We start from the raw sequence: 12,209 nt of genomic DNA, 5'->3' as shown, positions 1-12,209 counted from the left end.
AAGGGAAAATATTTTTCTTCCCTACTGCTCATCCCATGCAGAAGGCTTTATGCTTGAAGTTCTAGAAGGCTTCTGTGCTTCTAGTGCCCTTCTGGGGTGGTATTTGTCTTTTCCTGGTGAAGGCTGGAGCCAAGACGGCTATTTCTTGACACTGTTGAGAATGATTCGGTTGGGACATTCTTCAAACTACACCAGCGCCATGTGTGGGAGCTCAGAGAAATGAGCTCATCCTTCCTACAAGATGTTATAAACAAGCTGAGTGTGCTCTGAACCCTCACTGCCTGTCTAGTCAGCAGATACTTGGGTTGTTATCTTTGGGAGCCTGCCATCGTGGTTTTTTTTTTTTTTTAACGTTTATTTATTATTATTATTTTAATGTTTATTTACTTTTGAGACAGAGAGAGACAGAGCATGAACAGGGGAGGGTCAGAGAGAGAGGGAGACAAAGAATCTGAAACAGGCTCCAGGCTCTGAGCTGTCAGCACAGAGGCCGACGCGGGGCTCAAACCCACGGACCACGAGATCATGACCTGAGCTGAAGTTGGCCGCTTAACCGACTGAGTCACCCAGGCTCCCTAACGTTTATTTATTATTGAGAGACAGAGAGACACAGAGCATGAGCAGGGGAGGGACGGGGAGATGGAGGGGCACAGAATCTGAAGTAGGCTCCGACCTGTCAGCACAGAGCCCGACCTGGGGCTCAAACTCACGAACCGCGAGATCATGACCTGAGCCAGAAGTCGGACGCTTAACCAACTGAGCTACCCAGGCGCCCCTGTTGTTTTTTTTTTTTAAATCATGAATTAGTTTCCTAGCATAGAGTCTTATACACCAAGTGTTGTCAGGCCAGTGGTGCTAAGAGTTTCTGGAGGTTAATGTAAGTCTATCCAACTCCTGGAATCAGAGATCCAGAAGGGACTTCAGGAGATTAGAATTTCACAGCCAGAACGATTTTAGAGAACACCTCATCTCTGTCTAGTCACAAGGAACCTAAGGGCCAGGGAAGTAGAGTGATCCCCAGCCAAGTGAACTTCCAAGCCAGCATTGGAACTTAGAGAGTTGAGACCTGCTTCCCTCCACACACCTTCTCTCTTCACCTTCATGCTTCAGCGCTTGCCTTAAACCAGGCTCAGGGAAACAGCTCTTGACTCTATGATACAAATCTTCAGTTAAGGAGACAGAGCAGCTTCTTTGAGAGGGATCACCAAATTTTATGGCAGTAAAGGAATAAACAATGCCTTTCCTGGAAAGCACTGCTCAGTGAGTCCTGCTCATAGAGATATGGCTTGTTCTGAACAAATGACAGTTATGCAGAATAATCCATTATTGCTGGTGTCAGAATCAAGGAGTACCTTCCAGCCCCTTCAAGCTGTGGCATTTCCTGTGCTCATAGATGATGTGGCTTTTAGAAAAACAAGCCTTAACTGTGGCTATATTAAGATGGTGTGACCTCCTTTGCTATTCTGGGACCCATCTTAGTTACCAAGCTTCAGCTTGGGCCAAGGATTAAGAACTCCTTCCATCAGGATGGAATTGGAAATAAACTCTGCCCTTATAGGTCCCATATTAGGACTTTAAGAACTCCTATGAATGAATGAATGAATGAATGAATAAATAAATACAACAAAAGAATTTAAGAAGTCCTTGGACATTGTCAAGAGGTTCCCCAGAGCCATGTTGACAAGGCAGCAGGCCACATGTCACTGTTGTGATTGAAAAGGAGTACCCTGCCTGCCTGCTTCCCAGACTTGGGGAAGCTTATGTTTCATTACATGGGCAAGCTTGCCAAGGCACAAGTGTAGAAAGGGGATCCAGGTCAAAGATGTCGTGCATCAATCACTGTCCAGTTTAGCACCAGCATACGAACACACAGTAAGCAAATTGTGGAGGGGAAGAATCTACAGATCTTGGTTTCTAGGATCATTCCTAAGAGCAGCCCTAAGGAGGAAATCTTTGCTCTTGACCCTCTCAGAAGAGGCAGCAAAGAGAACATCCTATGTGGAATGGCTGCAGCTACAGGTGTGGCTCTCTTTAAGAAATTAGGCCTTTTCTAACCATGTGAAAAAGATGAAAGCAAACTAGCTGCTGTGATCATCAGCTTGACTTCCTTAGCCCTTGGTTCTGTGCAAAGCGGTTTTTCACCTCTGAGATCTTTGTTAGCTTTACAACAAAGCTGCGAAGGTGTGTGCTTACTGGCCCCATTTTACAGATGAGAAAACAGGCACAAAGCAATGACGTGAGTTACCCAGGGTCTCATGGCGAACGTGAAAATCCAGGTCTCTTGACTTCCAGATCACCAGAACTGCTTCCCCTTTGTGTTTTCAGTATCTTCCTCCTCCCTCATTTAATCTGGGGAAGAGAGGTGAGCAAGACAAATTCGGGCCCAGAGGGAGCTTATGTCTCATGGAGAGACGTTGATGAAAGGACCACACAAATATTGGTGCATTTCTGACCTGGATAAAAGCCTGGAAGGAAAGAGGCCCAGTTCTGAGAGCCTGTGACCGGGAGAACTGACTTAGTCTGGCAAGGCCAGGGAAGGCTGTGCTGCAGTGACATTTTACGTGAGAGCTAAAGGCTGGGAGGCAGTTAACCAGGCAGAGGAGTGGAGAGCGAGTTGGGGCAGAGAGGAGGGGGGAAAAAAAAGGCATGATGCCCTTGAAGACCAAAAACACCAAAAGGCTGGAACGTGACTAGAAAGGCCAGCCATACAGGCCTTTGTAGGTGAAATAAGGATCTGGGTCTTTATCCTGAGAGCAACGGAAATTCATTTGATGGAAACAGGTCTTGTGGTAAAAGAAACATGGTCTTGGTGAGCAAGCAGAGCCCTGAGGCTAGGCCCAAGTCTGCTGCCTCAATGCTAGGTGACTTAATGTACATCTCTGCTCTTTCCTGAGCCTCTGTTTCCTTCTCTGCCCCGTGAGAGGAGTGGGTTGGATTGGTTCCTTTCAGCAATCAGTGCCATGTTTCCAGAATAGAGCAAGAAGTAATGTCTACAAACTTGTAACCATCACAATCTCAAATGTCACTTTCCCTGAGCTTTTTTTTTTTTTTTTTTTAAGTAGACTCCATGCCCACTGTGGGGCTTGAACTCATGACTCTGAGATCAAAAGTCACACGCTCTACCAGCTGAGCCAGCCAGGTGCCCCTGCCCTGAGCTTTTTAGGAGTTTGGGGGTCAAGGCTTCTGGGGCTGAATCCTGCTCTGGGCTTCTGCTCCAAAGTGCAAGGCGGTCCCTGGTTTAGACATAAATGGGGAAAGAAGTTTGCCATGTCATGTTGTCATAACAGGCTCTGCCTTTCTCTCTGTCAGGGGCAAAAGGGAGATAGTGGAGTAATGGGCCCACCAGGCAAGCCTGGGCCTTCTGGTCAACCTGGCCGTCCAGGTCCCCCAGGCCCCCCGGGCCCCCCATCCACAGGTAAGAGCCACACTGCTTCACTTGATCCACAGTGTTGCCCTCCTGGCCAACCTCCCCAGAGAGGGCACAGCAGAGGTCTGCCTTGTGTTTTGAGTTAGAAACTACCAGAGATGCTTTTAATATATTTATAATTTCTCCATAGCTTGGCTCATTCAACTTCTACACAAGAGAGATAAACAATATCCTGACTCTGTTGTAGCATTTTGGAGAACAAATAGAGGAGGAAAAAAAAACCCACAAAAACATAATTACATTGGTGATGTCATTTATACTTCAAGTGAAAAGTAACAGGCACATTTTTCATCAACTAACACCTTTTTCTAGAAAAGCCGTTCATGGCTCCAAGCAATTTACTTAATCCTAGAAGTAAAGATGATGTGGCCGATTTTTCTATCTTATGTAGTGTTGTGAAAGCGTCCTTGTTGGTTTACACTGAATATACAAAGAAACCCTGAAAAGAAATCAAAGTCTGCCATTGAAGAGGGCATAGATACACTGCTTGTTTACCTTGTTTAATTTGATGTGCTAAACCTGTTAGTTTGTTCCCTCGTCAGCTCCAAATATGGCCTTTCAGAGCACATTTCCTGCATAAACACAGCATCTCTAGGTCTGAGAAGACTCTTTACTATGTAGGGTTCTTGGCTCTCAGTTATACACAAGGAAACAAAGCAATTGGTATTACAGTTTTATTCTTAACTTAAAATGAAGGCATTTTAAAATTCTACATTGTACTTTTCCTCCCTGGGTCTATGGGAATATATTCACAACCATGTAATGCAATGGTCTAGAAATGTCATAATTTGTTAGCTCCTTTAAACCAAATTAAAGCTGGTTCTGAGATTCTAACCTTCCGGGATGCCAGGAAAATTCCATCTCAGGTATTAAGAGGTTCTCTCCACTCCTCTAACTACCTAAAAAGATTTGGGCAAAGATCCTGGGGATTATGGCAAAAAAACATCAGGGGAGTTCCCTCCAGCCTTTGATCTGCCCTGTTCACCTCTGAGATGCCTGCTATCCCAGGCCACGTGGTCCAAGGGTGCCTGGTGACTGCCATATTCATTTCATGCTTGGGTATCGGAACATTTCCAAGCCTGGTCCCTGTGGTTCAGTTTCCCAAGAAGTCCCATAGCTATTCCTTCTGAGACCTTCCTTACCTTATCTCCAAAACACAGGGGGTCCCTCTCTCTCCATGTCTGGAGTCATCTCCCCTCTTCTGACCTCCAGCGCCTTGCTTCTCATATTCCTCATGTACTGCCACCTGTCTCAGGAACTTTTTTCTTCTGAGAAAAGTCTTCACATAGTACCTGTTTTCGGCAAGGGCAAGAAAGCACAAAATCTTGCTAGCTCCTTGAAATTGGGAGAGAAAAAAGTGAGAAAACAAATGTCAGTTAGTACGACAATAAGTTATCTTGCCACACCTATTTCTGTGCTGTTAAGGGAACTAGATTGGAGATGCATCCTGGGCCATGTGTCCATGCCCCACAGTCTGTTTCTGGGAATTGACTTGACAATCCCTATGGGGGTCCTCCCAACTACACTTGACCCTCGAAAAATGTGGAGGTTAGGGGCGCCAACCCCAGCATGGTTGAAAATTCACATATAAGCTCCTGAATCCCCCCAAACTTAACTACTAATAGCCTGCTGTTGACTGGAAGCCTTCCTGATAGCAGTGGATTAACATATACTTTGTGTGTTATATGTGTCATATACAGTAAGCTTACAAGAAAGGAAGCTAGAGAAAAGAAATGTTATTAAGAAAATCACAAACAAGAGAAAATGCATTTATAGTACTGTGCTGTAAAAAATCTGCATCTAAGAGGACCCATGCAGTTTAAACCCATGTTGTTCAAGGGTCAGTTGAAGTCCTCTTCCTCACTTCCGGCATGAGTAATGTTCTTCTCAAGGCCTAGGATCATGAGCTGCCAGCCCCAGGGACCGAGAGCATGGCGTGAGGCCTGAGTTTTCTTTGGGGAGGACTCTCTTGGCCCTTGAGGTATTTAAGCAGTTCACAAAACTGAGGAGACAGCCAGGCTCTTGGGGAGCGGTGTGGATGCAAAGAGAGGTCATTAGGCCAGCCTTCTGGTCCACCCGATGAAACCGTCTTCTTCTGTCAAAGCCCTCTCTTCAGTAAGGCCTTCCTTGGTCCCTAACAGGATGGGTCTCCTTTCCCTGGGCCCAAGTACATATTGCCTCTCTGCTATGGCCCTTCACCGATAACTTTTCTGCAGATGTGTTTCATCTTCCTTCTAGATAGCAAGTCCTCGAGGCAGTGTCGATGGCCGGTCAGCTTTACCATCCCATGGCACCTGGCAGGTGGGCGGGGCAGGGCTGTGCACCACAAGCACTCGCAGACATGGGCCATTTTGGTTCTCAGGCTGTCCCCCCGGGTGATTGCATAGCAGGCAAGCAGGATGCAGTCCATTTCTGACTCAGGTCCCCTTCCTGTGCCTTCTTATGAGTCACTTCCTTTCTGGGGAGCCTCCCAGAGTGAAGGGGCTAAAGAAAATGGGGCAATCATCCTGCTCTTTGGAAACTTTTTTTTTGAGGAGGGCAGGGTGCAGGGTAGGGAAAGAAGAGGAGGGAGGAATTTAAAAGATAACCTGGACCTGGGGCCAGTTGGATAATCGTCAAGAATGGGAACAGGCCCCAGAAGTGATTCCTGAGACTATCTCTGGAGTCTGATAAAAGTCCCACACCCACTCAGGACAAATACGTGTCGTATCTGCGCCCAAGATGCTGCACACTGCTTCCCAGAGTTCCAGAACCCCTGCCCCAGATCCATCTTAGAATGTCTTTGGGCTCTGAACCACAAGTCAAACAACCCTGGTCTTATCCAGCCCTCCCTTTATAGAAAAGAACTTTGAACCTCAGAGAAAAGGGACTTCCTGGAGGTCACAGAGCTGACCGGTGGTGGCCTTGCCCGGCCCAGAATCAGTCTGTGGCTCCTGGTCTAGAGACCCTTCCCACTTAGCCATGCAGCCTCTGCTGAGGCAGAGTAAGAGCTGGGGGTGATGTGGAGACTATTCTGTGGTCCCTCTGCCTCCTCGCCGATTCCCATGTCAGGCCTGCTCCCGCTGCACAGCCAGCAGCGATGGGAGGCAGTCTGGGCACAGATGGAGAGCCAGGTCTTCTGGCTCCACGGGACGATGGATCAGGCAGGCCCGCTGGACCAGTTCTGAGAGGCCGAGGTGGGGCAGTTCGAGTTGCTGTGCCCTTCAGTGGATCCTGGCAGGAAACAGGCAGGGGTAACAGATGCCCTCTGACAGCTGAGAGGAAGCGGCAGGGAAACTGCAGTGGTGGCAGGAAGCGGGCTCCCTGCCACATCCTGTCACCCTCTCTGGAGGCCACCTCTGGTTCTGGTGCCCAGAGCTGTGGGGCAGGACAGTGCTGGGGGGAGGTGGAGGGGGAACTTTTTATCACCCAAGTTACAGAGAACGAGGTGCTAGGAGGTGGCCGAGGGAATCAAGGCAAAATGCCTCTAGGATGTGATTTGAAGTAACCAAATTACAAATCTGAGTGAGTCCTTCCTGCACCCAGACCGGGTATAAGTGAATCACTGTGGTACCTGGGAATTTCCAGCTTCCTGCAAGCATCAGTATTCTTGGACTTTGTCTTTTGATGGCATAGTGTGAAGTCATACATGAATTCAAATCTCAGCCTCACCACTTATTGGCCGGACAGTGGGACCAACGCCTGACCCTCTCTGAGGCCATGGTTCTGGAGGAGTTGTTGGGGTCACAGAACCTTCTCCGATGCCACTCGCGCATCCTTGGTTACAGAGCACTCCCACCTCAGTTTCCCCGGGGGTGATAATTACCCAGAGTATTCCTGGGCTGGTGGAGTCTGTGTCTTTCTGGGCTGTGCTGAAAACATCAGAACACGGGACTGGAGCTCCTCCTACAGCGTTGTATTCTTATTTCTTGTTCAAGCAACTACCACAACCTGGTATGAAATGTTGGCAATGCCCGCCCCCGCCCCAGCCCTCGTACCGGCATTCTTCTGATCTTGGACATATCTGTCCACCAGCTCAGGAAGGCTCAAGGTTGTGGGGAGGGTATTCCCATTGGGGTTTCTTCCTCTAGCTAACGCTGCTTCTTTGGGTTCCTGACCAGACCTTTCCCCTGGAGTCATTTTACTTTCTGCCCTTCTGGAATCTGCCAGCTGTGTCCCTAGTTGCTGGCTGCCTTGGGAAGTTATACAACCTGAAACCAGTGACTGGGCTCCAGACTTCCCCTTACTTTTCCAGGAGGAGGCATACTTCCTTCCTTCCTTCGTCAGTCTCTGTGTTTCCTCTTTCCTCTCTCCCTGTTGGATGGCTCTTGCTCTCGTTCTTTTCTGCCAACCGGGGTTTTTAAGCCTTTTCCGAACACCTTTTCTTTCCAGTGAGTCTGCATCCATTCATTCCATCATCAAGCATGTATCATGTCCCTACTGTGTATCCCACCCTTGTGAATGAAAATGGGCATCAACCTTGCCCTTGTGGAGCTTATATTCCACTGGGGGAGATTGACCTTGATCGGATAATCTCACAAGACACAAAATCGCAAACAGAGATAAGTGCTGTGAAGAAAAGGCATAGGGAACTATGACATTATCCAAGTGAACGTGCCAGAGTGCGAAGATTCAGAAGGCTTCCCTGCAGAAGTGATATTTGAATCCAGATCAGGAGCTAGCTGGAAGGCACCTGAGGAAGGAGGGATGGAGGGTGAAGGAAGAATAATCTAGTAGGGAAATGGCTTGTGCAAAGACCGTTTCCTTAGACCAGCGTTCGCGACCTTAGTATACACTGGAATCATCTTGAGAGCTTTTAAAAGTATGGATGCCTGGGTTCTATTCTCTGCATTCTTAATGGAATTGGTCTGGAGTGTGGCCTGGACATTAAGACCTTTAAAAGTCTAGGTGAAGACTACTGCCCAAGCAGATCACCCACATTGCAGGGAATACATTTCCTAATAATATACGTTCACGACACTCTCCTCAGTACCAGGGGAGAATAAGTAGGTGGAGCATTTTCAGGCATTCCATTTTCTTCCAGAAGGAATGAAAGAAACCCACCTTTAGAAATTCCTTCGTAAAGATCTCACAAATAAGAACAAAATAAAATGAATAAAAAAATAATAGAAGTTGTCAGCATTGTGTTCCTTAGATCCCTGTTAATAATAGTCTAAACAAAAAGGAGATTGTTTTTCTCATACGAGGAGGTCCAGAGAGGTCAACAGTGGCTGACTTTGGTTCAGCTTCTAAGTGTCACCAGCAGGGTCCCATGCCCCATGAACCCCTGGTCTTTCCTGTATGTTGGCTTCTCTTCTCATACCTATTACCTCAGGGTTGCAATGTGGCTGCTGCTGCACCAGGCATGTTGTCTGTCTTCTAGACAGGAAGAAGGAGGAAGCTAGGTCTCTCACCAGCTCTGTTTTTTTTATCAGGACAGACTTTCTCAGATGCTTACCCTTCTCCCATCACAGACCTTGCATGCAAGGTCATCTGGGAAGTAGAATGTCTGTCTGGTTTCCAAAGTGTAGAGAAAGGGAACGGAGAGAATTGGGGAAGGTTCCCCAACACCCGGTATGGTTAAGGGACCCACAGAGAACATCACCTCCTCCATATCTTGGATCAAAAGAGTCTCTTTAGACCTCTCCCCAGGGCCTACCCTAAGATGCTTGGACTTTGACCTTCTTTCTGTTGTAAAGGTTGCTCACATCTCCCTGGGGCTGTTTGGTTTTCGCTTCCTTTGCTCTAGTAACACAGCATTCTGTTGCTTCCTAGGACAACTTGTGATGGGACCCAAAGGGGACAGAGGATTTCCCGGGCCTCCAGGAAGTTGTCTTTGTGGAACCCCTACGAATGTGAATAACCCCTCCTACAGGGAATCCATGTATGGGTCCAGCTCCCCTCATGTTCCTGTGGTAAGGCTCCTGGGAGAAAATCTGGTGGTTATCCATTGGGACCTCTCACCTGATCCTCCAAGAGCTTGTAAAAGCCTTTTAATAAACTGATTTCCTCATTATACCTGGTACGCACTCATTATAGGAAATTGGAAAATAAGGGAAAAATAAAAATCTAGGAAACCAAGTTGTCCATTTGGTTGTGGGTCCAACTTGAGGTTTGTTTTTTTTGTTTTGTCTTTTTTTTAAGGACAAAAAATTATAGAAAATTTTAAGTAAATGCAAAAGCAGAACAAATAGTGTAATAAACCTCTATGTACCCTTCACCCAAATTCAACACGTATCAACTCCTGGTTAATCCTGTTTCCTCTTTATACCCACTCACTACTGCCCACCCTCCCTTGGATTATTCTGAGGTAACCCTGGACATTAATTCATCACTTGAATGGATGCATAATCATCCATCCATCGTGTGGCTGTGCTGTGATTTATTTAACCAGGGCCCTGTTGTTGGGTACTTGTACGGTTCTCCCAGGCTTTTCACTAATGTAAATAAAACCGTAATGAACACCTTTGAGTATAACAGTTTTGTTAAGACTCCTTTCCAGATGTTGAATTACTTGATTAGATGACATCATGTTTTTATTTAAGTCCTGGGAACATTTTAAATGTTAGAAAAATTTTAAATTGTGGACATTCTTATTGCAAACCCAGACCTTAGGAACTGGGTTGAGAAGATGGGGGAATCAGGACATCCCTCCCGACTTCAGGAGGATCCCCGGCGTGTGATATGCAGACTCCCCATCCCACTGTTAACCAGCCCAAGGATGGAGATTCTGTGTCCTCTTCCAGCTTTTCCCCTGACCCCTATAGAAGTGTTTTCTGGAATCCTCACCAGTGTGTTCTCTGGCAGATTTTTGTGGTCAACAACCAGGAGGAGCTCGAGAGGCTGAACACCCAAAATGCCATTGCCTTCCGCAAAGATCAGAGATCTCTGTACTTCAAGGACAGCCTTGGCTGGCTCCCCATCCAGGTACCCTGAGGCAGACACTCAGGACATACCCGAGGAAAGAAGGGCCACGGGTTGGGTCTAGCGCAGAGCTTTCTGCAGTCTGTTTCCGTGGAAGGGCTGGGCACCCTCCTCTTCTCTGCTTCTGAGCAGTTCTCCGTTCCCCCTGCCCGCCACATAGGACCTCCTCTTGGAGCCAGGGTTCCAGACGGTCTCCCATCCCCACACGGCCAGGATGCTGTCCTGATCTGGCCCAGCCTTCCCGCCAAGTGCAGAGCTCTGGGCCATAGGAGAGGGGTGCCTTTCCCATCCGGAAGGAACCCCCCCGCCCAGACCCGGGGTCTCCATCCCAGTGCCAACAACCTGTCATGCCATCTCTAGTAACTGTCCTGTGTTTCTTTGGCCAGGTGACCCCTTTCCACCCTGTGGACTATACTGTGGACCACCGTGGCTCCTGCGGGGATGGAGTCCTGCAGCCCGGGGAGGAGTGTGATGACGGAAATGATGACGTGGGTGACAGCTGCATCAGTGAGTGGTGCCTGCCTCGGGGAGGGCCTGGATGAGGGAGGGCAAGCCCCTGGATGCCAGCTGTGGTGGGTTGGGGTGATCTCCAAGCCAGAGGGAGTACCCCTGGGCTGCTGTGGGGACGGCCCTCCCATTCAGGCCAAATGCTGACTTTTTACTGCCCACGCATATCATGGTGGGTTAGTGTCAAGGGTCTTGCCCCTAGAGAAGCCACCAGTCCCTCCTTTTCCCTGAATCCTACTTCTTGGCAAAACCCACGTTCCAGTTCACGTTCTTTATCAAAAGATAAAGCTGATACAGAGTGAAAGATGAAAGGGAGAAGCCAAGAATTTGCATCAGGACTTTTACCAGATGGAGCCCTGGTGACAAAGCCCTTCTTAGGGGAAGCAGACTTCAGGCTGATGGGATGCTACGGGGACAGGCAGGCGGCACCGCACTGGAGGGTTTGCTTTCCTTCTTCTTTTTTTAATCACGTGACAAAAACAGGAGGTGGTGTGTAAAGTGGGGGATTTGGAGCCAGACGGAGTAGAGTTCGAATGTTCCTAGAGGAGGCTCTCAGTGAGTGGGGAATGGAGGGCAGTTCACAGCTCAAGTCTCACTTTCCTCCACTGAAAATTGGCTGTGTCGGTACTGACCGCTCAGCTCTTTAGAGATGCTGCGAGCTGATGTGCGCCAGGTCGTCTGGGTGTAGTAAGGATTCAACGTCCCTTCACTGAATGATTTTTAAGTCCTTGCTGTGAGGAGCCGGCCTGGCTGAGGGCCGGAGATGTGTAAATGAGCAGCGATGGGCACAGGGACTGAGAAGTGGCTGGATCTCTCTCTCTGTAGCTGTACTTGCCGGGACAGTTCCCGGGATGGTGATCCCTGGCATGCCCGCTTTGCCTGGAGTCCCTTCTGCCCCTGGTGCAGACAGAGTCAAATAGGAGATCACACAGCAGGAAGGAACCCTGTAAAAAGAAGGTCGTGGAAGTTCTCTGTAGACGAGAGCCACCGTGGCCATCACTTGTGCCCAGTGCGCAGTCTCCTGACTCTCACTCCATGGGAACCCACGGTGTGTCCTGTGAAGGGGAGGTGGTGTCCACGCCCCAGGTTTAAGATAGAGATATTGAGGCTCAGGGAGGCCAAGGGGCCTGCTCTTGTTCTGTTGGCTAACAAGTAGCTGGAGTGGGCTGGAGCTTGGGTCTCCTTATTCTCTGGCGTGGGATTTGGGGGGGCTGAGGGGGCAGTCCCCGGATGCATCTGAAGCTTTATGGGAGTCCGCTTAAGAGGGTGCATGCTCTGGGTGGATCCTTTAGGCCACACAGTCCTTACAGGCTAAGGTAGGCCTGTCCCACCCCAGCACCCTCTCAGGGCTACACTCCCCTGTGTCCCTCAG

General features: G+C 48.5%; 1 protein-coding gene across 6 annotated transcripts in view; it reads left to right on the top strand.

Moving 5' to 3' along the window:
- COLQ (collagen like tail subunit of asymmetric acetylcholinesterase) overlaps positions 1-12,209 on the top strand; it is a 97,024-nt gene that overhangs the window by 63,616 nt on the left and 21,199 nt on the right. For all 6 annotated transcript variants that reach the window (XM_078432368.2, XM_078432372.2, XM_060638635.3 and 3 more), the window contains exons 12-15: positions 3,310-3,415; positions 9,182-9,321; positions 10,214-10,333; positions 10,717-10,837. In XM_078432368.2, the coding sequence (XP_078288494.2) occupies positions 3,310-3,415; positions 9,182-9,321; positions 10,214-10,333; positions 10,717-10,837 (487 nt within the window). The remainder of the gene's footprint in view (positions 1-3,309; positions 3,416-9,181; positions 9,322-10,213; positions 10,334-10,716; positions 10,838-12,209) is intronic.

The sequence above is a fragment of the Panthera onca genome, chromosome C2 (assembly GCF_046562875.1).
Source record: "Panthera onca isolate mPanOnc1 chromosome C2, mPanOnc1 haplotype 2, whole genome shotgun sequence".
In the NCBI taxonomy this organism is placed as follows: domain Eukaryota; kingdom Metazoa; phylum Chordata; class Mammalia; order Carnivora; family Felidae; genus Panthera; species Panthera onca.
This window is presented reverse-complemented; position numbering and strand designations above follow the sequence as displayed.